The sequence below is a fragment of the Lepisma saccharinum genome, chromosome 3 (genome assembly GCF_977018435.1).
Source record: "Lepisma saccharinum chromosome 3, izLepSacc3.1, whole genome shotgun sequence".
Taxonomy (NCBI): domain Eukaryota; kingdom Metazoa; phylum Arthropoda; class Insecta; order Zygentoma; family Lepismatidae; genus Lepisma; species Lepisma saccharinum.
Window position 1 is genome coordinate 118545370 of NC_139231.1, and position 25571 is coordinate 118570940.

General features: G+C 41.2%; 1 protein-coding gene across 1 annotated transcript in view; it reads right to left on the reverse strand.

Moving 5' to 3' along the window:
- The window catches only part of LOC145985360 (G1/S-specific cyclin-D2-like), a 39492-nt gene that overhangs the window by 12471 nt on the left and 1450 nt on the right, over positions 1–25571 (reverse strand). Inside the window, exons 2-4 of the mRNA XM_083119279.1 lie at positions 24032–24247; positions 11115–11277; positions 293–438 (exon numbers count right to left, since the gene is read on the reverse strand). Coding sequence (XP_082975405.1) covers positions 293–438; positions 11115–11277; positions 24032–24247 — 525 coding nt within the window. The remainder of the gene's footprint in view (positions 1–292; positions 439–11114; positions 11278–24031; positions 24248–25571) is intronic.

A 25571-nucleotide genomic window follows, 5' to 3' on the forward strand; every position in this document is an offset into this window, starting at 1 on the left:
CACTTTCTGAAGTCACAATTATCCTGTGAGTTATGCAATTCAGGGAAAATTGATTAATTCTGATGCAAACATTTGAGAAGCAAATGTGGATCCCTTTATACAGGAATAAACTTAATATTCTGGTAATGATTTAATGTGCTATTAGAAGGGATATGTTTATTTTGTGTAATAGTGCAGTTTTTAAATCAAATTTTGGATTACATTCCCACAAAAACAAACTAGTATACAGGTGTCCTGTAAAAAGAAAAAAAGGACGTTTGACAACTCTCAAATTTAAGCAAGTGCAACTTACCGTTTCAATTGAAGTTATGTGATGTAACCTATCGAGGAGCTCAACCAACGAACAGCCTGTGTTTTTTGTCCACCTCAGGCCATGCAGTCCTGCTGCCACACTGGATGCAGCTATCATGCTTGGTGTGTAGAGGGCAAACTTATAATCTGAAAGAAAAAGAATAGTGCTTAATTAGTAATAATATAATTTTAAAATAGGCTTATTAATATTTTTGTCAGCAAAATTGCACAGTGCATAGATTTGCCTAAAAATTTGCAGAAGTCAACCTTTTGCCGATTAAACTGATTGAAGTATTTATATTTATTGCATTCTGCAATGATCTTCTTTAGATACGTAAATACCTACATAATCGAGTCATATTTCACCTCAGAGTTGAACTTCAGTTTTTAAAAAAGATCCATTCTTTGCTCAGAAGTACTAATTTGATAGCTGTCTTGCTTCAACACTTCCTATATATCCCTCAACAGTACATGGGGGTAAAGTAAAAGCTGTACATGCAAATAACGTTGGCGAATTCATACAACGAGGGGAGGAAGGAGAATGTCATACCAGATGATATGACCCTAAGGTATAATGTAATTGTGTAAGAGGACAGACAGTAAATCCGGACCCGCTCGTCCAGACCCACCCGTCAAGTCAAGAATATTCCCTCTTTTCTTCCCCTCTCCCTTCGTCATGGATCTACATGCATACTGGAGCAACTGATCTTTTCTTTTGAGCAAGGGGAGGTGAAGGTTGCAGCTGACAAACTTCTTATTGAAAAGATAACCGCAGCGCCCCTTCGATACCGAGGCGCAGCAGGAAGGAAAACGCGAACCATATTGTGATCTTTTCTTTACACAAGGAAGGGGGCTTTGATCCCTCCATCTTTTGAACAGCCTGCATTGAGATCCACGTAACCAGGCACATTGTAGTTTCAAGGTGCTTCCGACAACAGTAAAGAAAGTTGAGATTTCAGGAAGACCGACCAAAGAGAGTCGACTCCTTCAAAACCTGGAAGCGGGGTTAAGGGAGAGGGGATTGAAGAAATGAGGCAGCTGGCACGTGTCTGGCGCAAGCCAGCTGATATAAGTCGTCTCCCCACTCCCATCGACGACGCATGTCCGTCCCAACTTGTCATCAACAGATCTCTCACTAAAATGGTGGTAAGCTATCATTCGCGGCTTTGATTGAAAACAGAAAGAAAGGCTTCTAGACCTTCTAAGTGCTGGGAAAAGCCATAATGCGCCAATCAATTCCTGTAGTCTTCGCCCCTTCAAAACCTAACCATTGTTTCTTTCTGAAATTCTCTCCGAGAGAATAGTTGCCTTGTAATCAAGGGGTAACGAGTTCGATAATCCATGGAGAGACACTGCATGTAGTGGTTCGGTCCCACTTTAAACTGCAAGTCCCGTCCGGATTAAGCTACAAGAGTATGATAGCAGTCGAGTGAGTAGGGAGGCAGGGGCGGGGAGGGGCAGTCACATTCAAAATAGCTCTAAATATCACTCCAAAAAAATGTTTGCTTGTCTAGCTTTACTGTTTGCTGGATGGCAGTAACGGAGAGGGGGGGAGCTTCCAACGCCCCCTCAGGCATCGTCACCGCTCAACTACTCACATTGTTTCAATTTTTCTTTTGAAAGTTAAAGAATTATAATGAAACGTATACGTTACATGGAATTCGAGTTTCGAATCTCAGTGCTTGCTCATGGTGATAATTCATTACACAAAAAAGTGGATGGCCTGACATGAGATACAACTTGAATTTTCTTGGGAAGAGAATAAACCGCACATTTATTGTTTCAGATAAGGGGTGGCCATCTCTCCTTCCTCACGTTTTCATAAAGGTTAATTTCCAAGTATCATCATCCTTTGCCGTTTCCTGCCTCTGGCTAAGTCGGCATTAATTTCCAAGCATGCAGAAAAAATATACTGTCTTTTTAAAGTCAATTATAAATAAGAAATGTACTCGTAAAAAGAAGACCAAAGTCTAATTTGTATATCTTGTTTTTTTTTGTTTTTTCTCCCCGATGGCGCAGTGGTAGCGTCGTCGCCTTGTAATCAAGGGGTCCCGGGTTCGATTCCCGGTGGAGGCACATATGGTTCGGATCCCACTTTAAACTGTATGCCCAGTCCCGATTAGCCTTACTGTGCATAAAGTGGACCTAAAACACCAACTCAATCAATCAATCAATTGTTTTTGTTTTTGGAATGTCGAATAACATTTTCATGTTAACCTACTTTCGGCGTCACATGTACTGGCTTTCGAGTATGTGTATGGAGGGTGAGGAGGAGAGGGGTAGTTCAGATGGTAACCACTGTTAAAACTCAGCGCAAGGAATTCCCACGAGTCAGCAAGTGCGAGTTCATCATAGGGAAAAATTGTCTCAACATAATCTCTCCTTTTGAAGTCGTTTCTGTTTATGTACACTGGCTCAGCGCAGTTCCCAAATTCCATTGCTTAATGCCAGGCTTACGAGAAGGTCAAACTGAAGAAAAAATGAACGGATGAGAGAGAATGCTGATAGTTCTGCATTCGGAAACACGATGAGGTATGCATCAAGCATTCCCACGGTGCCTATGTTCCCAGCATTCTCCATGAGCTACCATGGGTATTCATTATGCATTTCCCCTTCTTGACACAACTTGCTGACTACTTCCATCAATACCCAACTCCGTGGTTACTTACTACGCAATTCGACAGAATGGAAATATTTTGCAGTCGCCATTTATTATTGCCAACGCATGTTTTTTTCCGGTTGCTTTCCTAACTAACGGAAATTATCAAATTGCATTTGAAAATTTGTCAGGTAGCAAAAAGGCAAGGACAGCCGGTGGTGGAGTACTTTAATTCCTTAACATCCCCGGGGTGTAGCCCAGACGTTGAGAAACTTACACAGGGAATATATTGCATTACGATATGATCCCCCAGTAACTGACAACTCAAACAAATTATGAGGAAAACGCCAAGGCTTTGGGACAACAGTGATAGTTCAAGAATAATAAAGAACGCACATCTCTACGACTTCGTGCATCAGGACGTTTAGTGTTTTCTAAACTCGTTTCGCGGCTTTTCTAAATACTGGATGCCACGTAATTTGTAACTGCGGCCTAAGGAGGCTTCAAGGACTGAAACGCCCGTGACATGGGTTATTTTGATCACGTGCAGTGAGTCTGTTGCTCTAACAAGAAGACAAGTCCTGTACGTATCAATCAGAACTTATAGTTGTTGTTGTTGCTTTATATTGGCTCACATCGCCTATCCTTTGCGGTTTCTAGCCATCGGTACTGCTTTATGTGATCCTACTTCTGCTCAGAACTTATATAACTGCATTGTTTTGCAGTCGATTAGTACGTCGCACTCAATTTGCACACGCCGCGGCTCCAGTCAACTCCCTTGCGAGAGCCCCCGTTCGTACGTCCCTGAAACTTTTTAAGCGCAAAACAGTGACCCTGAAAACACCGCACACTTTATACGTATCGTGGTTGTCTTACAACTTTCTCGTACCTTTAAAAGAAGAAAACAAATTACAAAAATCGTGCCCATGCCTGCATCAAATCGAGTCCGAAACAGGCTAGGCTAACTCGGTTCTGAGTAAACTTTGATTTTTGTTACTCCGCGTCGCTTTTATGCCACTTTTGGCTGATCGCGACGATGAGGATGAGGGAAGATATGATGAAACTGATGAAGTGACACACACGAAGAACACCCACGCAAAGGTCGAGATTTGAACCCGGGACCCTTGGCATCGTAGCGATCTGTGCACTGCTAACCGCTCAGCCACGGAGGTCGGAGGTTACGTGATTCACGTCGAAACATTTTACAGTATACGCAAGAGAAGGGCTGTTTCGCCAATAACAAATCGTGCTTGAAGGAGCATTTTCCTTTCTACAGAAATGCTACAATGCTAGACATTGTGGGTGTCGGGATCGAGAACGACACAGGCGTTAGTAAAACCGAGACAAGACCGAGACTTCATTGTCCATGAATACTCTACTCTTTCCATTCATTCTCGGAGAATAAACAGAAGCAGCTCTTAATTTGCACACTGAATGTGTGCACCGGCAACATGCATACAGATGATAAGGGGTACTGACCTGGGGAATAATCCTTGGCGCCAGACGCTGAAAAGCTCTTAGTCATAAGTAAAGCATGATGACGTAAGACCAAAAAAATAGCAAATTTTCACCACCCACACTTGAAAATATTCGCCGTTCAACACATCCACTGACGGATAGGAGGAGGACATGGAGGACATAGCTAACATGTTGGGCCGGCGCGTTCTGGCGGGACAAAAAAAGGCGCGGAGGGGGGTACGTCTATTAACATTGGACTTCAGTCCATGCCATGGTAACGAACAGGTCTCAGGCCATTTCGTATTATCAAGCTTCCACACACCCAACGCCCATATGTTCCGACAAAACAAAGAACGTGCTGGCAGGTACTGAATTGTTTCGCTCAGAATTATGGCGGGTTCACGGACGATAATTATAATCGGAAAGACACGCCCTCACAATTATAAACGGGATTATGTCATTGATATGGTTCCCCTTCAATACATGACAAACACTTTTTTCTTGTATGTGCGTATTGCTTGCATTGTAGAATTATTTCTCTTGCAGTTTACGGTTCTTACGAGCACAAACACAATGTTTGATGTAACGTTTCGAAAGAACACACGCTCCCTTCATCAGACATTTTTAGTTGTGCTTGCAAGAACCGTTAACTGCAAGAGAAATAGAACACACACTGAAAGTGGTGTAAAAGCCAGGTTTTATGCGCTAACACACAACAGTGAATTTCAATACGCATTATGTATATACGTATAACACTAAAGGTCCAGGGTCAACGAAGTTAGTAATAAGTTGTGTTTTATACAACGTACATTGATACACCTGTAGATTGAATTGTATCTTCTGCAAATATGCTGTATAAAGAAACAAACTGCCAGAGTACTTCTTGAGGTGAGTGTACAACTTTTACAGGGTATACAAACGTATTATGGAATATAGGACACCCGATAGAAACAGGACGTCTGGAAGCCCTAGTAAATTATTAATTGGAATACGCGTGTCAAAATTTAGCTCTTTCTCTGCTTATGAGGGGGGGGGGGGGAATACTCCCCAACCAGGAAAATAATTTACATTGTTTTGCTACCGAAAGTTCTTATACTTATTGTGGGCGGAACTTTTAAAGGTAAGTCACTTTTTGAACACACTTCCTGGATGCCAGTGCAAGTCTTACAATCTAGTAATTCCACAAATAATCTAGTTTCATAGTTTAAGCTTAGTATCTTGACTTGCGTACAGAAGGAAGTTAGTGGGGTTACTTCGTACAACACAAAAATGCCGTGACTGTAGTATTAACTAAGCATATTTGTGTACTACGTCCTATTTTGCAACACAATCAGAAACTAACATTAGTATTACATTGTTTTGCACATTCAGGGGTGTCGCGCGCGGCCCCTGTTTAGGTGGTGGGTGTTCAGCTGGTGAGTCAAGAACCCAATCACTCGTCACCGAGCTGTCTATCCCGCGAATTATGAGATGGGCAGGTGTCTTGTCTTCTAGTTTCTGCAACGCAGTGTTCACCATTGAATAGAACATATGCATAATACTTCTTATGAACATGAGGCAAATCAATAGTAGAAATGGTTAGACACCTTCGTTGGGATTTGAATATGTAAACATTTTCAAACAGTTAAGGAATCCCGTAGGCAATATGAATGAAAATAAAATTGGTCCTTTCTGATAAGATTCAATGTCTTAACAACACAATGTGTCACTGAACGATATACATGGACCTTCGACCTAGGAAGTGAGTATGCAGTCTTAGTTGGCAGCGTGTTTAGGTGATAATCCGTACACAGGGCCTGGGACAATGCGTTACAAAATCTTCCCATGGGCCAGATTGGAGCAGCTTCCACGGTAGCATCGCCATCTGGATATGAGAACACAGGCATCTTCGCACACAATTTACAGGCTGCTTACGAAACAGAAAAAGCCAGTCCCCAATATTTATGGCACTATTCCTTCTATAGGACGGCGATCGAGCTGGGCCAATTCGAATCCCAGATCTATTGTGCGCTGTGACTGAGGAAGAAATGGTTGCCAGAGGTCTTCGAAATACATAAAGTTCCATCGACATTACATGGGAGGGGAGACCAGGAAGGTACTCGGTAACACTTTGCTAAACTACCAACAAAGGGAGTTGCGATTCGAGACAAGGACGACAAAAAAGAGGGGGGAGAGGGTCTAGGCTGGGGCCTATTCTAAAGAAGGGCAACTTGCTCCGCATCTGACACTTCCCTAAGTCTTGCAAACCAAGAAGCCAGGAGGCAGTGGTTCTTATTGTTTGGGCGCGACGGTGAAAGATCCATTCCGATGTGAACTCCGTCTGGAAATTACCAATTCCACCTATTCATTCCGGATTTCGCCATTTGATTCGTACCCCCACCGAAGCAAGAGGGGAGGGGATGCCGCCGCATTCGTGACAAGTTTCGACTGAAAGGCTACGTTGGCACATCTGGAGGAGGGATGTTTGAAATGTTTTATTCAAATAAAATCCCTCACATCGGACGCTAATCGTAATCATCGTCACATGATTTTGCGCGATTATGCTTCTCCCTCATTCCGTAGCTGATAAGTTAATGGTGGAATTACGGGAGTCGAACTCGGTTACCGTTCACGAAAAAAAGAGTATGTTTTCTCCCTCGGCACTAGAATATGATCTGAGCAGACATCGTCAAACTCCCCGACCCATGGAACAGCTTTCCAGATTTCAAATACATTGCGAGCTACTAAGGGCAGTTCGATGATTTTTATTTACATTTTCACAGTTCATAAAAACTTTTAAGATGAACGACATAAATGAAATCATTCTTTTTTGCACTGTACCCAAATGGACTGGCAAATCGAAATAATCTATTTCGTGTTAAAATTGAATTTCCAAGAACTTTTAATATATATATATATATATATATATATTCACATTTAATAATTTCTGAGGTAGACAATAAAAATGTAGATCTCTGGTAGTTACTGGACTGACAGTAACCCCAACAAATCCTAAAATTTCCTCAACACCTCTAAATTATTTTAACAAAGGGCAAATGTATGTCAATTTCTAAGTATAAGCCCTCAGATGGAAAATTTTAGACAAACCTCTAGTATACCCTAAGTCCTCTAAGTATCACCAGTTCGGCACCTTTGACATAACCCCAGAGGAAGCCGACCGGAACTGTATATGGTTGCGAGCCACCACCTGTTTTTCGGCAAAGCGCTGCTGTCGCGTTTGCGTGCAGTGTTTAGACATCCATTCATTCACTGCGACGTTTTACTCCCATGGTCTTTATATTGTATTAAAAAAATTGCACAGTACAATAACATAACCTAGCAAAGATAAAGAATCGCAACCTCGCGTTCAAAAATATCTAAAGAAACTGAATTAGCAACATCTCATTTAGTCCACGTGGAGTTGACGAGAGCTGTCGTTTTTTGGACGGACACTATTGGTGGAAAAGGTTTCAGGGGAGGATTTACTGGACTCCACGTAGACCTGATGTATGGTTGTAAGGGGGAAAACTGATCTTTCGGAACTTTCTTTGAAGTAAAGTGAGGTTTCTTTGGGGACGAGCGCTATAAGAGTAAACTATTATCCTCACTCTCTTGGGTGAAGTAAAAAGTGATAATATCCTATACATCCAAATGTACGTAAAACAGATTAAGACGACCAAGCTTTTACACCTCAGACATGAAGCAGTGTGTTGGAGAATTTTCATTCAGCGAACAACGTCCTAAGCTCCAAACTCTGGCACTAAGAGTTAGCATACTACAGACTAACGTGGGTGTGCTTGCACCCACGCTTTCATACCTGTGCAATGAGCCACTGGTTGGTTAGTCTAAGTCGCACAATGCACTCAGGCCATTGACTTGGTCTAAGAACTTCATGCTAATAACCATATCCCACTCAAAACGTGCTCGTGACACTCCAAACAAACAATTAGCGCAGGATTCTTGTCTCAGCAACAAATGTAATACTAAATGCAACGAACGTTGCTCACGGTTAAATCTGATTAATACAGTGGCGTGCCTGGGAGTATCGCAACTATCCTTTTGGACCAAATCTGTTTTAAAAAGTCGTGTGCGTAAAAATTTGATAAATTATGACACCGACTATTAAAACAAGAACTCTCCAGCCCTTAGAACCACAACACTCCACCTTATTCAACTACTCGTGTGTCCTCCAAATAAATCCGCCCCTCTTGACAAGAATGTATTCTATTTAAGCAAAACTTAACCAAAAAATGTTTATCTTTCTTGCAACGTTTAGGGATATGCGTCATTAATACAAACTGATTACCTGTTCATTTTAGAATCACCTACCCCATTCCATATACATGTAAAAGATTGAGAACATAGTCATCCTTAATGAGCACCTGCTTTAATGTTGATTAAGTGTTCATATTTTGATATGATTGAAATTTTACAGGTTCAAGAACACGCGGGTATGTGTGTAGTTTACCAGGCCATAAGAAAAGTTTTTATCACATTGAAAACTATGCAAGAGGGGAACGAAAATAAGCATATGCCCACCTACTCATTTTTATTAATATAACCAAATAAATGTGACTGCCACACGCAAAATATTACTGCCCCGGTCCTTCGCGCAATTTTTGCTGGCCCTTGAAATCCTTGATTGCAAAGCTAAAATACTGACCAGTAGATTATCTACATGTTCTTTAGTCCATTTCAGCATCATCCACCCAATTCGATCGTCACAAACTATAAATACAACAAGCAGAACAGCCAATGCCTCTAGGATTAAACTTTAAGTCGAATTCAGAGACATTTAACGGAAAAAAAAGGTTTGTAAGGCCAATGGCCTGCAAGGTTGTATGGGAGCTTCTTTTTACGGCTTATTGAGGAATAGGAAGCGATAACAGGTGCAGGAGTCAGCTGGTTGAAATCCACCTGCTGGTTCTCTTAGGACCTTCAGAAGGTCGCTCCACATCCACCACCCTACCACTGATGGTACTGACCTCAGGGTAGTTTCCATACAAGACAAATATTTTTATTCTTCTGAAGCTGAACAAAATTAATTTTTCTCGAAAAAAAAATGGTGTTGTGGATGTTTAAGTGTTAAAACCTACTTAACAAAAAATAACATCGCAAAACTTTTTTTTAGCCAAGTATTTTTTTTCTCGCCCTGTGGGAAGTGGCCTTAGTCTTTCTGTGCTTCTGTCCCGTGTAGTTGCATACATGCAGGAAAGAAAAGTGCAGTTTTTCGGGAGGTCGTAGAAGCGAAACGTAGCCCGAACAAGGTTTCCCTCGATGCAAATTTTATTCAACATGTACTGCGACACCCTGTATGTATTATACTAGATTGGGCCCGGCCTCTGTGAAGTGCTAAACAATGGAGAGCATCTATGGTGATTTCTCTTGGGCAGAGCGCCGACATCATCCAATGATTTCCCAAGCTGGATTCACAATTCAAGTCAGGCAGAGTAAAAGTCATTTTGTCACAAAGGTTCCGACTAAGGGTCCAGCGTTTGTCTTCTAGAATATCCGCCATTGCGGATCAAGATTTATTGCAACCTTCACATTTGCCTACGAGTATTTATTGCATCGCTTACCTTGCTTACGGGGAACTGGGACATTTCACTTAATACTTTAATGATGTGAATCCATGTGATGTCTGCAGCATTAGCAACTGTTGCATGTCAATCGTGAGAACCTTAAAAGCTGTGTTGCAGTGAAAAACGACTCGCTGTCAGCTGTTGCAAATTCCAACACTTCTCGCTGACGATAGAGGTCAGCCATGATACCGTTTCCATCAGCACCGAGGAAGGAATGGAGGACAGTGTTACCAACTCGCTGTTCACATTAAGGTAAAATATTTGGGATTCAATTCATGTCCATATTTTTAGCTTTGGGGTGTCAAGAAAAATAATCTTTTGGGAGGCAGAAAATCTTTTCCTTCCAAAATTAACTTTTACTGCGAAACTTAGTGTAGTTCCCGTTTCTTAAGCACTAGTAAAATATTCACTTCACCATTTGTGTTAAATAAAGTTTAGGATGAGGTTAACTTTCTCAGAAGTTTGCGAAAATGTTCTCGACTTCCTCATATAAAGATTTATCGAGATGATAAATGAATAACACCGTTGGTCTTCTGATAACAACCTTCTCCTCAAAAATATATTATTTTTGCTGTCTATTTGTAGTTCTGAGTTTTAAAAAATATTTTGATAACGCTGTTCTGAAATTGAGACATTTGGGGGAAGGGGGTGTTTCAGCACGGCTTTTCTACAAATGTAATTCGGGCGGTTCCAGTTATGGAATTATGGGCTACCCTATACACGTAGGGTAGTAGATCCCGTACCGTAATAAGTGATTAACAAATTAGAAGTTGGTCATTCTTATCCTCTACTGCTTGTTCAAGTGAAAAAATAAGTTAAATTTTACATTGGTATATATCGGTGGTTTGGATCCCAATTTAAACAGTAGGTCTACTCGCAATTAGCATTCTGTCCGTTATACAACACTTAACAGTTTTTAAAAGTGAGAAGTTCCCTCCAAAAGATACATACTTGACTACAACCAATACTCACTGCATTAAAATTTCTTAACGATAGGCCGCGAGCTATAACTAACTGTATATGTTTCCCGCCAAAAAGCAATGACGTAGTGATGCTCAATCAGTCAATCAGCTTCCAATCATCACTGGTGAGGAGCTATCTGACTGGATTTTCTGCACGTGATCTTTCCACTGAATTGATATTTTTGGCGGGAAGGACAACCAGTTATCACTCACAGATTACAAAACAAATTTTTGAACACTCACCTCGCGCGCACAGAGCGATAAAAGTTTGTGCGTGCCTCCGTACCATCACATAGTCGCACGAATCGTCGATTTTTAGCCTATAAAGTATGTGGTCGAGAAAGTCCTGAGGCGTAATGGCTGACAGGTCCCATTTCAATTTTGACAACACTAGAAGTTCCCACATCTGTAACAAAATAGAGAAATATGTTATAATAAAGAATTAACTTAACATTGTTCTGCCTACAAAGTTTTTGTGTTTCGTCTTAGAATAAAATCAAACTGAAAGGTCATACCATAGGTTACGAATCTGCATAATTACACGAAATGCAAAGATCTGAGGTAGAACTTCATAGCAACAGGGAGTAGGCGACCTCCCCAGTATTATTCGGTATTTACGATTTCTTCTGCTCAAACTTCTTTGTGGAACTGGAAACCTAACCAATTTGCAAATAAGTTACTGAATATTACTCTATATATACCATTAAGTATGATTAATGGGATGGCCTTTTCTGAATGTACTCGTGTCAATGAGTCAGATCCTACACTGCATTTCTGCAACCCAATAAGGCTGTAGAGTCTGGAAAGAGGAGGGGGGTTGTTTTGTGTCTTGTTCATATGTGACTGTCCCTTCATTCATCCCATATCCCTTTCGTCAGGTGGCAGAAATAAATAAACTAAATCAACGAATTCTTCCTACCAAAAACTTTTTTTCCCCCAGCAGATCACGCGGGCGTTTTCATCCAATGCTATGAGCGTTGAACACTACTATTTGCGAATCATAGTTCAGTTTCCTGCGTGAAGAATGTGAGTAGTTTTGTGGTTGTCTGACACTAAATAAAATGGTGTTGATGCATGTTGCTGAGAGTACTTAATGAAAATATTTGTTTTTTATATATAATTATTATTATTCCCCACCGATTATAGTTTGGACCAAGAAGAGAACTAAAGCCAACAGAAACGAAAGCAAGGGAAGGGGATTACATATCGCATTCCATATCACTTTCCGGTTGCGAGTGCATGATCAAGACTGTTGGGAATTTCTTTCTTCGATGAAAACCCAGGGCAGCTTTGCCCAAGTAGGCGTTCTTAACTCCTAATGAGTGGTCAGTTGGAAGACGAGCTCTTTCAAGGTTAGTTCCGCCCACGATTTACATCACACATTTCTTTGTCCGTGCGGTCGGATTCTTTGCACTTTTTCCGAGGCCGAATCAAGACACAAAAACTCCTCTTGTTGCCTGCCCGGACTGGAATTGCGCCTGGATGTCAAAAGCTTTACGCTGATGCTGTTAAAATGAGCGGCGTGCAGATTAACCAATGAGAGACCATATCATACTAATTTTTTTTAAAAAAAAAGAAGAAGAAGAAAAGAGAAGGGGGTCCCGTGGTCAACTCCTCAGTGAAATTCCGGACACACCAGGAGCGAAAAAATGAAGTAAAGTGTTTTAATGGAATTGGTAATACTAGTCACGTTTAAGATGTGGCTGTAACGTCTTCAACTTAATTGAAGTTAAAAAACGACGAGACCTGGCTCAAGGATGGCCCGCTTCATTCTAGGGGCTTTCCTCCACTCCAGTATGTAACGTTTCAACTGAATGTGGTATCGAAATTGTGTTTTCAGAATAGTTGTGAATTAGGGTGCTGTAGCGAGAGGTTTTCTCTCGAGCACCCAATAGTTCGCACGGATGACACTAGATAGCGTCACGAGCAAGTACCGCTTACAGTTCCTGGATGTATGAGTGACGTCATGTCACATACTTCAGTCATACATTCAGGGACTCGATTACCGCTCGACTAGGCAAAACGAGCGGCATGCACTCGAAGTACCACTATTTGTCTGTGGCAGTAGGCAATGAAATAAGTGTTTTTATTATTAATAAAACAATAGCCTGTCAACTCATTGAATCCCACTGTAACCTGTAGCTCGGTCCCGATTAGCCTATCTGTATATATTTATAATCTTTCGTTTTTACAAAGTGATTCCGAAATTCACATATGTATGCCAAATATCATATGAACATAAGCGTGGGTATTTTAAAGAAAATAATGCTCGCGGTTCATTCGCGCAGAACTGTTTGGAAAAAAAAACGTGTGCGGGGAGGGCGAGTCGGCGATCCGGGCACAGTGTTTCGTCTACAGCCATTGTAACATTCTTCAACTGTATGTAGGTGTGTAATTCACGTGCAAGCCGCCTGGTCGATTTGCTGTGGTGTTTTGCTTCACTTCTACATAATGCGACGATAGGGGAACCTACACTGTTTCGTCCCCCACCCTCAGAAATAACCTAAGGCCACGACACTTCTATCCAGTGGAGCAAATGGGAAATGCGTTGCCTCGGACAATAAACTGTGTGCTTAGGGATCGCCTTCCTTTGTTGTTGGACTTGTTGATATAACTGCGTACAAAGCATTTTGCCACGTAACAAAAGATATGGTTTTTGTTCATGGAATACTTTGCTCGAGGGTTTCTTTCTTATGAAGTCGGTTGTATTGTCAGTGCATGAAAATTGATTGCATCCAGTTGTCTCACAGAGTTAGTTCTCTGCCCAGTCTAACAACATCATTTTTATCGTCTGATAAGTTTCACTTTCCTATTAGCAATTTTAAGAATCAGGATATATTTCTAACTTTAAGCATGACGATGAACATTGATTTCGATTTTCGTGTACATACAAGGGCGCGGCGTGCATTCAAGCATTATAAGCAATGCGTATAATCCGCGCGTAATCCTACAGGGCGAAATTAAAGTATTCAGTGTGGACAGCTTGCTGTGCCTAGCTTTCAGTAATGTCACATACCGGGGTAAAATATAAGTAATCAACGCACTTGCCGCTCCGGCCAGCGCTACGCCCCAAGATGTGGCTGTCTTTATTCGCGGTAACGTCATTATCAACTGAAAAGGACCGTAATTGTATGATTGAAACTTCACGGACGAATTGTACATTGTAGAGGTGGATATTATATAGCTGCGTTATTGGGGGGGACGAGTATATCCTATAAATTATTACGTAATTATAATTTTTAGTATTTGTTTTCAAAGTTGTTCAAGGACAAAAATAGTGATCGGGGGTATATTTTAAGGTGCTTTCATTTGAAATTTTTTGATTTTCTCAAATTTTTCGGGACAGTCCCATCATCTCCCCCTTGCGTGCGCCAGTGATTCCCACTAATCTCCACTCTTTTTGCCGTGACAAAGCAGTGCAGGGGTTACAGGCGGCAAGTAGAAAAAAAAATAACACGTGTCTCTTGGAAACCAACCCTCAGAAATATATGCAACCTTTCGAACAGAAGAGTCACGACAAGCTGAACGTGTCACTCGCACTGGGTCGTTTTCTCAGTCGCGATATTACTGGAATTGCTTACAGTAATACAGTTCGATAACGTCTTATACCACGGCACTGGTAAATGCTATAAATCGTCTCGTCACAATTCCTTTGAAATTTTGGATTAAGAAGGGTGAAAAAGATCAAAGAATGTATTAAACTATTAGAAAGAAGAAAAAACCTAGCGCCTTGATTTCTGAAACCTCGGAAAATATGCTAACTACAGGCTTCACAGTAGCCTAACCTAGCGACACTGCTTCCACGCCAGTTTCAAATACGGTGGTGGGCGCTTGAAACATCGAATAGACAAACACTCTGAATCGAATTTGAATTACGAAAAAGATCGTTTCGCAAGAAACCGTGTAACATGTTATCTTCCATGGGAACGTGCCCTTGTATTCGTCACTGTAAGGAAGTAAAATAGAAAATCAAACAACCAGGGTTAGTTAACCTTTCCGATAGAATGTGAATCATCCCGAAACTGATATAAATTTCGTTCAACAACACGTAGACAGTGGTGACCCATAAAAGGAAATAAAAGTTTGAACCCTATAGATTACACAAGGCAAATAAAGAATTACCGACACCATTCTGATACGAAAACGGATTTAATAGCACCAACAGATCAACGTAAAACCCCGTGTGAATATTTAGAAACTCAGAAATGGCCAAACATACAAAGAAAAAGAAGATGTCAGAATGAAATACACTGTGACTTGGTCAGCGCAATTATGGGAGTTGGTAATTTAAAATGGAGTGGCTGCATACATATGGAAAGGAATTCAAGATGTAAGTGCGTTTCTGTGTGTATGCACGTGTGTGCGTGTGTGATAAAATACTCGGTAAGAATAAAGCTTAACATAATTGTACATAAACAAAGGTAGCAATCTAGAAACAGAATACCTGAACAAGCAAAAGCTTTGCATTCGCAACGCCAGATGTAATGTCATATTTAAGTAGGGACAAATTGTACACGTTTATGTAACTTTTCGTGCATACACCTTCGAAATATATAGCCTAAAATTCGTTGAATACATTGAGCCCTTGAAATCTCTTGCTAAAATTGTCTACGCTATGGACCTAGCAACAGGAACAAACGAGTCACCAGGCATAACGGTGCAAAGGTATTTACGACAAACCTTGACAAATGGAATCAACTGACGACGATCAGCTGAAGGCACATTCATGTCAAAATCAGGTGATTCCTGAGGTCAATGTCAATCTGTGTGTGTAAAGTTTGTTGATACTATCGCAACAGAATGCTGAGTGTATGAAGGGGTCATCTATAACTGACACTTAGCTGCGAAATGCCTTCCAGACACTGAACAGCTGATTAGGCTTCGAAATTGCATTCTTCTCTCTGTCTTGGTATTTATATTTTTACACAATTCTTGCTACGCTACTGTATACTTCTCTCTCTCTCTCTCTCTCTCTCTCTCTCTCTCTCTCTCTCTTCTCTTTCTTGGCCCTTCTTCCTTATTCTATATTATATATCACTCCCTTCTTCACCCCTTCTTTCGTTAACTTAATCGTTCGCCCCCGTGTTTTTTTTCTTTATAGCTCTCCATGTTGCTATAGCATTTCTTCCTCAATGATCACGCGTTCTGTTTGTATAGTTTTCGCAACTTTACGCAACTAATTTAAGTAGTACCAAGGAACAGTTAAATTTATCGAATGAAAAAGTATGGTATGTACAATACAGACCAACAGACCAAATATGTATATTATTTATAAGATAAATGCTTATTTAATGATTTTGTTGGAGTGCGCAAATGGGTGGGCAGAGATTTTACGTGGGCAGCTTCAGATTGTACAATCAGTTTTTCGTACAATAAGAGGGTAAAATGTCAGATTTTCTGTGTTTTACAGTTCTATAGAAATCTTGTGTTTCACCAGTGATCTCTGAACTCTTGTTTTTGGAGGAGGGAACCATACACCCCTTGGCCTAAAAGTACAGAAGGCGAGATTAAAAATACACCTACTGTATCAACGATCTTGCCTTGAACGCCAAGGAGTGTCTGACAAGATGTCAATGATCACGAAATTAAATATCTACATAGCAGTGATAAGGGCTATGACCCAACAAGGAATTATCTCTTACCTGGCTAAACAGAGATTTGAAGAACAGCTGAGGGTGTCAACCCAAGGTAACTTTCAAGAGTCAAAAACACCTCAAGTGGCGATTATATCATATTGCATATGCTAGGTAACGTTGTTGACAAAGAACTCTTTCACCGGTTATCTCGACTTGAGCTCTGCGGTACACCCTGGGAAAAACAAACACCCCATTATGGAAAAAGATTTTCTTAAAACAAGCTGTACAAATGTAGGTGTCTCCTTACGCAGCCTGATTTCAAGGAAAGGATATAAACCTATCTGTCTATGAAAACAGAAGTCTTATGAAATGTAGTATAAATTCAGTTGCTAGAACTGGTACGATTTTGTATCAGACACGCGATTCGTATTCGTATTCTGCGGTGATATCAGAACGATTGTCTATTCTCGGAAGATACCCGCTGGATCTTTCGTCTCGACGGGCTGTTCCGCTTTTCGTTCTCCCAGCAGAGAAGCAACACAGCAAAATAACTGATAGTAGGTGCATGCAAATACCTAGGTACACGAGTGCGTAAATATCTTATCTGGCAATCACGTGCTTTCGTGTTTCTTCAGACACCGCAAAGGAAAGCCTCTGTCGACGTCGGAACCTTTTTATCTCAAGAGTATTGTTGCCACCTCAAAGAAAAGCCTCGGCTATTATATACATACGTCTATCCATGGCGGAAGCCTTTTATCTCAGGAGTATTGTTGTTGCAACTGACACTCCAATTCCCCTTCATATTGAGTGATTATTTAGACCTTTCTGACGGGTTGCACTGTGTTACTGAAGACCTATTACAAGAATGTACAAACACATGGGTCATGTTGATCTGCAAGTCCGAGCTTGCAGCAAATTCTTACCTTACCCGCAGTGAACTCGCAACCAGAATGTTGAGATAACGTTGATTTTATGATTGACTTGGTTTATTTTACATCGCTTTTCTGCCAGTTTTGGCTAATCGCGAAGATGAGGATGCCCAGGCCATGATTCGAACCCGGGATCCCTGACCCTGACATCATAAACAGGGAATGTCTTATTGGTTATCGACTTTGGATTACCATGTAGATAACAGAGACACCGGGTTTTCCACTCTCTCTGGAGTACAGAAATAAAAGCCACGGTTTGGTTCACAGCATAATGATCCTGAAATCTGGTATTTGTGTTACATTCCATTGGTGTTTGGACGATGGAAGATAAGAACTTCTAACAGAACACTCGCCAATTGCGATATTCGTTCAAGCTTGTACTTTCACCAATTCGCCAGACTGTGAACTCAAAATAGAAGAGGAATGGTTCTGAAGTTAACTGTGGCTCCACATCACTTCATCTCCCCCCGTGCAAGTACTCTTGCAGTCTTCTCCCATTTCGCGAAATCGGCAATTGATAATTCTCCTAAAGACATGTAAATTTGTTATTGGGAATTGCGGATGGAAGGCATGCATATACACGGACACGACAGTTTGACAGGTTCGATGCAAATGTCCCGTCACTGCATCTTCTCAGAGTCAGTGTAGCAAGAAAATACTTCTCGTCATTTTTAATAGATGTACGAGTATACCCGTTTTAACAGAGATAGGCGAATGAAAATTTCCTAACCAACGGAAACATTTTGTGAGCGAGATCGAAATGGAATTATGGTTCTACTGTTAGAAAACATCTATTGACTGATCAAAATAAAATATTCCACGAGAGAAAAACAAATTAATAAATCCAGTTTTGTTGCATTTTTCTTATTTGTGAGCATTGAAAAATACATAGATCGCGTTTAAAGAGCACCATATTCTTTATCTGGACACACAATTGTTCTTATTAGGTAATGCACATGGTTGTTCTTTGTGAGTGTCCCTTCATAAATTTTATCACTCATTCTCATCGCCGCGATTAGCCAATAGTCGCAGATAAACGACGCTAAATAACAAAAATGCATACATACATCGGTTTCATGACTTGAGAAAAAGCACAGTTGAAAGTAGTTTTCTTATATTTTTATCTCAACTGGTAAATTAGAAACCATGTGTCTATTCGACTGCGTACGAACCAACCTATACTCATTTATTGTTATCGTATTCCAATGTTTGTTCCTCTGGCCACAAGGGCGTAGTGGTTAGCGTAACACGTTGCGAAGCCAGAGGTTCCGGATTCAAATCATGACTGTGTTTGAATCAACCGTCATAACCGTCGCGATTAACCAACAATGCAGAAAAGGGGCAAAGGCGTTAATTAACCTAAATACGAAATATAGACAATTTTCGTTCACGTAAAGTTAACATCGCAGAGAAGAGTGATACAAATAAATTGATAAAGCAGTCAGGATCAGAATGCGACATGAGACAATTGACCAACCAGTGTATTTCCATGCAGTACAACTGTTGTGGAAATGGAAACAGGCCCATTCTGTGCACCAGGGCAGACAATTCGGCGACACCAACAGGCGACAGACACTCAGCGTGGTGCCTACGGTTCAGTAACTCTCCTTTTCACTGTCCTTTGTGCTCTGACTTCACTAAACGCAGTCACATGGTAGGAGGAACTTCGAACATAAAAGAGTGTCGCTCCAACCCCAAAAAGTTGAAGGCTGTAAAATCCTTTCAGAGATGGCAACACAATTACAAATGGGGCTGGGAAAACGTCGACAACGCAATTTTCAGTTCCAAAAACGTTCTTCTCCAAGCAGGTCCCTCTGTTGCCTTTCTCCTCCCCAGAGAGGCGACCTGCCAGAAAAATCGTCGGTGCCTTTGCCGCTCTGATTGAGAAAAGTTGGTGTAACATAAATTCCCTGTCGAATCACGGTTTATACCGCCATTGTTTACCTGTAATTCATTTGTGAGGTTTGGCACCTCCTGCATGGGAGGCAAGGGGGGGGGGGGACTCCAACCTAAGACCCGAAAAATTCAGGGTAACCATCACTGGGATATTTTATATTTTCCGCGGAGGGGGGTAGGAAGAGAAGCTACCAACTCAAGTTTTGCTTCTCGAGCCTCTTTTATAGCAGAGCACTTCGATAAAATTGTCTCTTATGTCAAGAGGCCTCCGTGATAGCGTAGTGGTTAACGCTGTAACTTTGTAATCAACGATTCTCTGGTTCGAATTCTGATGCGGGAAAATATGAGTTGTAGTCCAGACTAGTCTCCATAGCCTCTCTTTACCACAATAGAAATAGCTGGCTCGAATGGCGAGCGCGAGGTTCCCGGGGTCGAGACCCGGCCTAGGCATGGATGTAGTTTTTGAGTGTCTCTTCACTAATTTCACCGTCGGAATTTGCCAAAAGTGGCAGAAAGCGACGCTAAAAAATACAATTGCCGCAACATAAATAAAACTTTTCGAAAAATATTTTGTCAATAATAATACTGATCGCCCATGACAGCTAAGCTAAAGCAGGTATTCCCTCCACACTGGGTGCTGTGAAGGCATGTACAGGGGATGTGGATTTACAATCTTGGCCAATTGTGGAGATGATGTGATCAGCACTACGCTCCGTCCCCGCCACCCACTTATTCGAGGAGTCATTTAGTCCGCCAAGAGACATCGTTTTAAACAACCGCAACTAGTCTTCAAGTGTGACCCGCGTAAAGTAACACTCGCTTCAATTTTTAAAACTATTTTTAGGAAAATAAAGAACTTTGGATATGGATACACTGACACCTGTCTTTGGGTGAGAGGAAAAAGGTACGAATGTAGCCCACGCCTTGCATTCCAGAAACCCTCCTCCCATTCTACCTGACGGGACTGGCCCCGTGCAGGACAATGGAAAATGCATGGCGAACCTTCCTCCACTATCACACAGCCATCTCCTCCAAAGTCTATTTATTGGTGGTGGTCACAAGCACTTGTTCCTAGATAGCTCCACGGGAATCACCGCGCTGACAAAGAACTGAAAAAGGAGCCGACAACAAAACAGGAAAAATTCTCATGCTGCAAGGTGGAAGTAACAGGTTCCACCCTCTGGTATTTTCCCAAGAACATTAAAAACCCCCATCACTGACCGCAGCACTTTGAAAGAAGGAAGAGGTTGAATGAAGGATTCGCAAACATAAAAATCTAAGTTCATATCAGTGAAAACAAATTTGATCTTTTCAGGAAAAGGTAGAAACAGTGGCGTTCATATGAAAGCAATCTACATGTTTTTTTTATTTGTTTGGACTGTAGTTCTGACCACCAAGTTATAAGCGGCTGGGTGTGAACACTATGAAAAAAATACCACCAGCACTCATGTCTGGACTTGATTGATTGGTTGATTTGGTTTATTTTACTTCGCTTTTCTGCCACTTAAGGCTAATCGCGAAGATGAGGATGTGTGATATGATGAAATTGGTGAAGGGACACACAAATAACACCCATGTCCAGGCCGGGATTCGAACCCGGGACTCCTGGCGTCGCAGCTCGCTGTGCTAATCTCTCCACCACGAAGGACAGACCTGGACTTGAACCCAGGTCTACTGAGTTACAATCACGCATCAGGGTTCCAGCTCATTTTTACAAAGGAAATTCTCCGACTTTTACAGGTTTTTACAGAGTTATAAAATAAATTTCCAGACCAGTCTGTGGTGATACTGCAAATAGCCAAGTTTAAAACTGTATTTACTATTCACAAGAATCAAGTTTACATCGTTCAAAAATTAAGGAACAAAAATTAACCATTAAAAACATTTTTATATAGAATATATACAGACTCAAGAAGAAGAAAAAAGTGGAATTTATTTTAATCCAAATCCTGGCATGTACAAAAACGCTTGGTTTTCCCTCGACTTTTCCATTTTTTCCCCCTGGACCTTTTACTCAAAGATTTGTTCCCCTGACCTTCCCAGGTCAGTGGTAACCCTGCACATAGTACTCTAATCAAAACAAAAATACCGCAAGGGACTGTTATGGTGTTACAGGAACAGAGAAAATCTGCGCAGCAACGAACGATCGATATGAATGGACATTCCATGGCGGCAATGACTCGCCTCTTGTTATGGCTAACGAAGAGATTTTGCTGGCATTTGATCCTTACAGCTGCGAGTTATTACCACAGCGGAATTGGAATCTGCCATGGAGGCGAGTTTTTTGACGGCACCAGTGTGTAGGCACCGCATCCAAAAAGCAATTGGCTACCAGCAAAAAGACCGACCGCCTACACTAGTTAGGATTTCATGTCTGCTCGGTCGAAAATAAGCACGTTTCGCTGTTGTTCACTGCACGCAAGTCAGCTAAAACCATTCAACGGCCCACCTTCATGCCAGCAGGGCTGGGTCCATTCCAATCTTCTTGTTGTCGTACCACTTCTGAACAATAGCGCGATAAGGACATCAAGACTTCCAGCATTGTTTTTTTTCTTTCTTGTTGCATACTTCTACTCTGGCAGGGCAGGGCGAGAAGTTGGACCAACAAGTTGGAAGAATAAACCATTCCACCATTTGTGCAAGCTAGGGCGGAAAGGGGGGGGGGGGCAGGGCAGTCAAGTTTTCTTTATAGATAAGGCTTAGCATTAGTGTCAGGGCAAAAAATGGCAACCAGTGGAGGGGTGCAACTGCACCCCACGCCCCTCTAATCGCCGCCACTGCGCTTGAGATTTGCGTCAACACCAACTTTAATAATAAATTTAATCAGACCAACTGCTACCTATCATAACTTAGCTTTGGATAAAAATCATTCAAATTTCCCGCCAAGTCATACATGCACGAACCAAAATGTTCTTAACACACAATTTTCCGCAACACCTCCCCAAAGGTCTAATTTTACACTAAATTGACCTTTATAACCTCGTTTGCCAACCTCCGTGGCCAAGTGGTTAACACAACGCGCTTCGACGCCAGGTGTACCGGGTTTTAATCCCGGCCTTAGCATGGGTCTTCTTTTCCACCAATTTCATCATATCAGCACTCATCCTCATCTTCGCGATTAGCCAAAATTTGAAGAAAAGCGACACTAAGCAACAAACATCAAGAGACTACCTTACACCCCCAGATGGTAAATTCTGGATAAAATCTTAAGCAACTTGAAAGACAATTGTCAAAACAACCATGGAGGAAAACTCCCCGCGCAGCTTTCCCTTCTTCCTTTCAGCTCGGGCCATAAGGAAGCATGGTCCACTCTCCCCCTCCCCTCCACGCGGGAGTACGGTTCACATGAGTCGCGGGTCTGCGCAGGTTTCTTTGCTTGTGGTTGCACTTATACTTTTGCCTCTTATTTTTTGTGGCGGAGATTAAGGCTCATTGCCTTTTATAGTTAGCAGTAAAGAATTAATCATTTCTATTTGCAATCATTGTTTGGTTTTTATACGATTAAGTAATTAGGATATTCAAGATGGTTAGGAAAGGTTAACAATATTTTAATCCTTTTTCAGTGACAGCAAGGCCTTATTAAAGGGATGGGGGGGAGGCTTCACCCAACAGCCTCAGAAATTTCTAGCATGTTGGAATAATGCAAGTTCCGAAACAAAAATCGGCAACTCATTTTCTAATACTTCCTCAAAACTTCTTAAAAGTACAATGGGGCACAGTGCTGTGAGAATGGAAATACAATTTTCCAAGGTTTGGAATTCCTGAAACTTGTGCAAAACAGGTTTTATTCTTGGAATTACAGACCACATGCCACCACCCCTCAACTTTCACTTCTGGCCCTTCTGTTACCAGTGTTATTCCTGGTTCAAACTGAAAATTCCTTCTCCGACTTTAACTTCCCTGTGTTGTTGGATACGGTGATTTAATCGCTCTTTGACAAGAGTTCGAACCAACCTGGGACCTCTACTTTTGTAGCGCGGTAGATTTAACCCCCATATTTGGTCCCTAAAACATGTTTGTATAATGACAATATAAATCTCTTAGGTGTAGAACAATTATGGGAACCCAACACCCCCCCCCCCCGAAAAACCTCAAAAACTTGCTTCAATTTTCAAAGGCGCAATTTGTCGCCATTTTGGCTCTAAATTTATCCTTATCCCCCCGGGAATTTCTGGACATGCTTTTTAAGACCAAAATTTTATTTTCTGTATATTTACACTAAATTTTAGACTATTCTCATTTGCGGACATAATTTCCTCATTTTGAAATTTAATTTCTATTTGAAATGAGCAGTATTATAAATAACTTACTATTCTCTGAAATGTATTTGTCTTTATATCTGTCATTTGTTTACAAAATTACGGTAATATGATACATCCATACGTTAGGATTATTAGCACAAAAAGTGCATATGAGCATTTCAAAAGAAATCTCTCATTATATTCATTTTTTCATTCTTACAAAATAATTATGTTATAGAATTTTCTTTAACTAAAATTTACCTAACACATCTGGGGAGAGTAGTAAACAAATATACCTACTATGTACGTACAAGTGTACACTCGTGTTTACTTCCCTTTGCTAAGAAATCTCCAAAACATACCTTCCGAAATATTCCAATACTGGGCTGCAAGGTGTTGACAATTGTATTCCTTTCCTTTGTTAGTAACTTATTTTGACACAACATGTAAGCCGCACACTTTTTTTCCACAACACAAAACAGGCATAGTATACATGTGAAGAAAATGGTGGAACTTACCCACAAATCTTGCAATGTTATACTATTGTCCGTGTAATACACAAGGGTTTCTGCAGTTAGGGGGCTGGATTCCCTTAGCTTTGAACTTAACAGGAGGCACGCAGTACCTAACAGCTGCAACTGAGTCTTTCGAATTGGACACACACTAAGAAACCTATCAACATAGTTCATCGCTAATGAGTAAACTTCGTCTTGACACTTTTGTTCTTCGCAGACCTGTAAAAAATAAAAAAAAACAGTGTTAACCTCTTTTTTTAACATTGTACAAACAGAAACACAATACTACAACTGTTATACTGAACATGAAACAAAATCTGCATGTATATCAGTAGTGGCAGGGTACCACTAGAAAGCGCCTGGCCCAACCGTGTGGCCCCCTCCCCCCGGTTTTTGTGGAAATATTTTGACTCAATAATGACATCATTATTTCAAATATACGAGCTTAATATACCCTGTCCTCCCTTTTTAATTTTTTTTCTGGCATCGTTATTGTCTATCAAGATGAAAATTAACGAAGACTTCAGAAGTTCCCCAATAGATAGATAGACCCATGGCAAACGCAGATATGATTTTATCTCTAGCATAAAGGGCTTCCTCGATAGCGTAGTGGTAACATTTTCGACTTGTAATCAAGGGGTCGCGGGTTAGATAACCGGTGGATTACATAGTGATTCAGAATCCACCTTGAACTGTAGTTCCAGTCCAGTCCAGATTAACTTTCTGTGTACAAAGTGGAGTTAAACTCAAGCTCAAATAATATCCACTTTATGTTCAGATAGGACAATCGAGACTGGACTTGAAAGTAGGATCGAAACCACTGTGCAACGTGCCCCCACTGGGAATAGATGGTGAATTTCAAGTTGGCAGCGTTAGTCATTAGACACCCCTGTTCTACCCCCACAGTCACGTTTGACATAAGTAGACGGGAAGTAACAGGAAACGAATGCAGAGACAGGGAAGGCTTCATTCTCAGGTTTCCTTGGGAGAGTCATGCGCTGGCTTAGCAGAAAGCAATCAGGAGTTGGATTCCTGTTTGAGTTTGTCGGATCCTCTCTCTTCACCCACATGCATACTTGCAGCGCTAAGATCCGATAATCTTGTTGCAGGGTGTTGAGTATTCGAATTCGACACTATCTCCTCTCCCGATTCTGAGTGCTATTTAGACGTGGCTCGGGGCACCTATTTCATGTAATCATATATCCGCTTCGTAAAGACGAATACCCGAAATAAAACACAGACTCAATCTTGACGGGACTGTTAATACATAGGTTGCTAATTTATGTGAATTTGCACATTGATATTGAAACCTCGTTTGCATGTCCGTTCTTGAATCCACCACTTTGTGCACAGCTAGGTAACCAGGACTGGGCCGTGGGTTCCGAATTACTCACACTGGGAAAGGGCCTTGGGATCCCTTTATTACAAGACGAGTGTTCTCCACTAAACTCTCTCGAAGGCCAATCTAGATGTTACCATTTACTCTCGTATACAGCAGGCATTATAACCTCCAAGCGCCACTTAATTATTGAAGGTGTAGTTG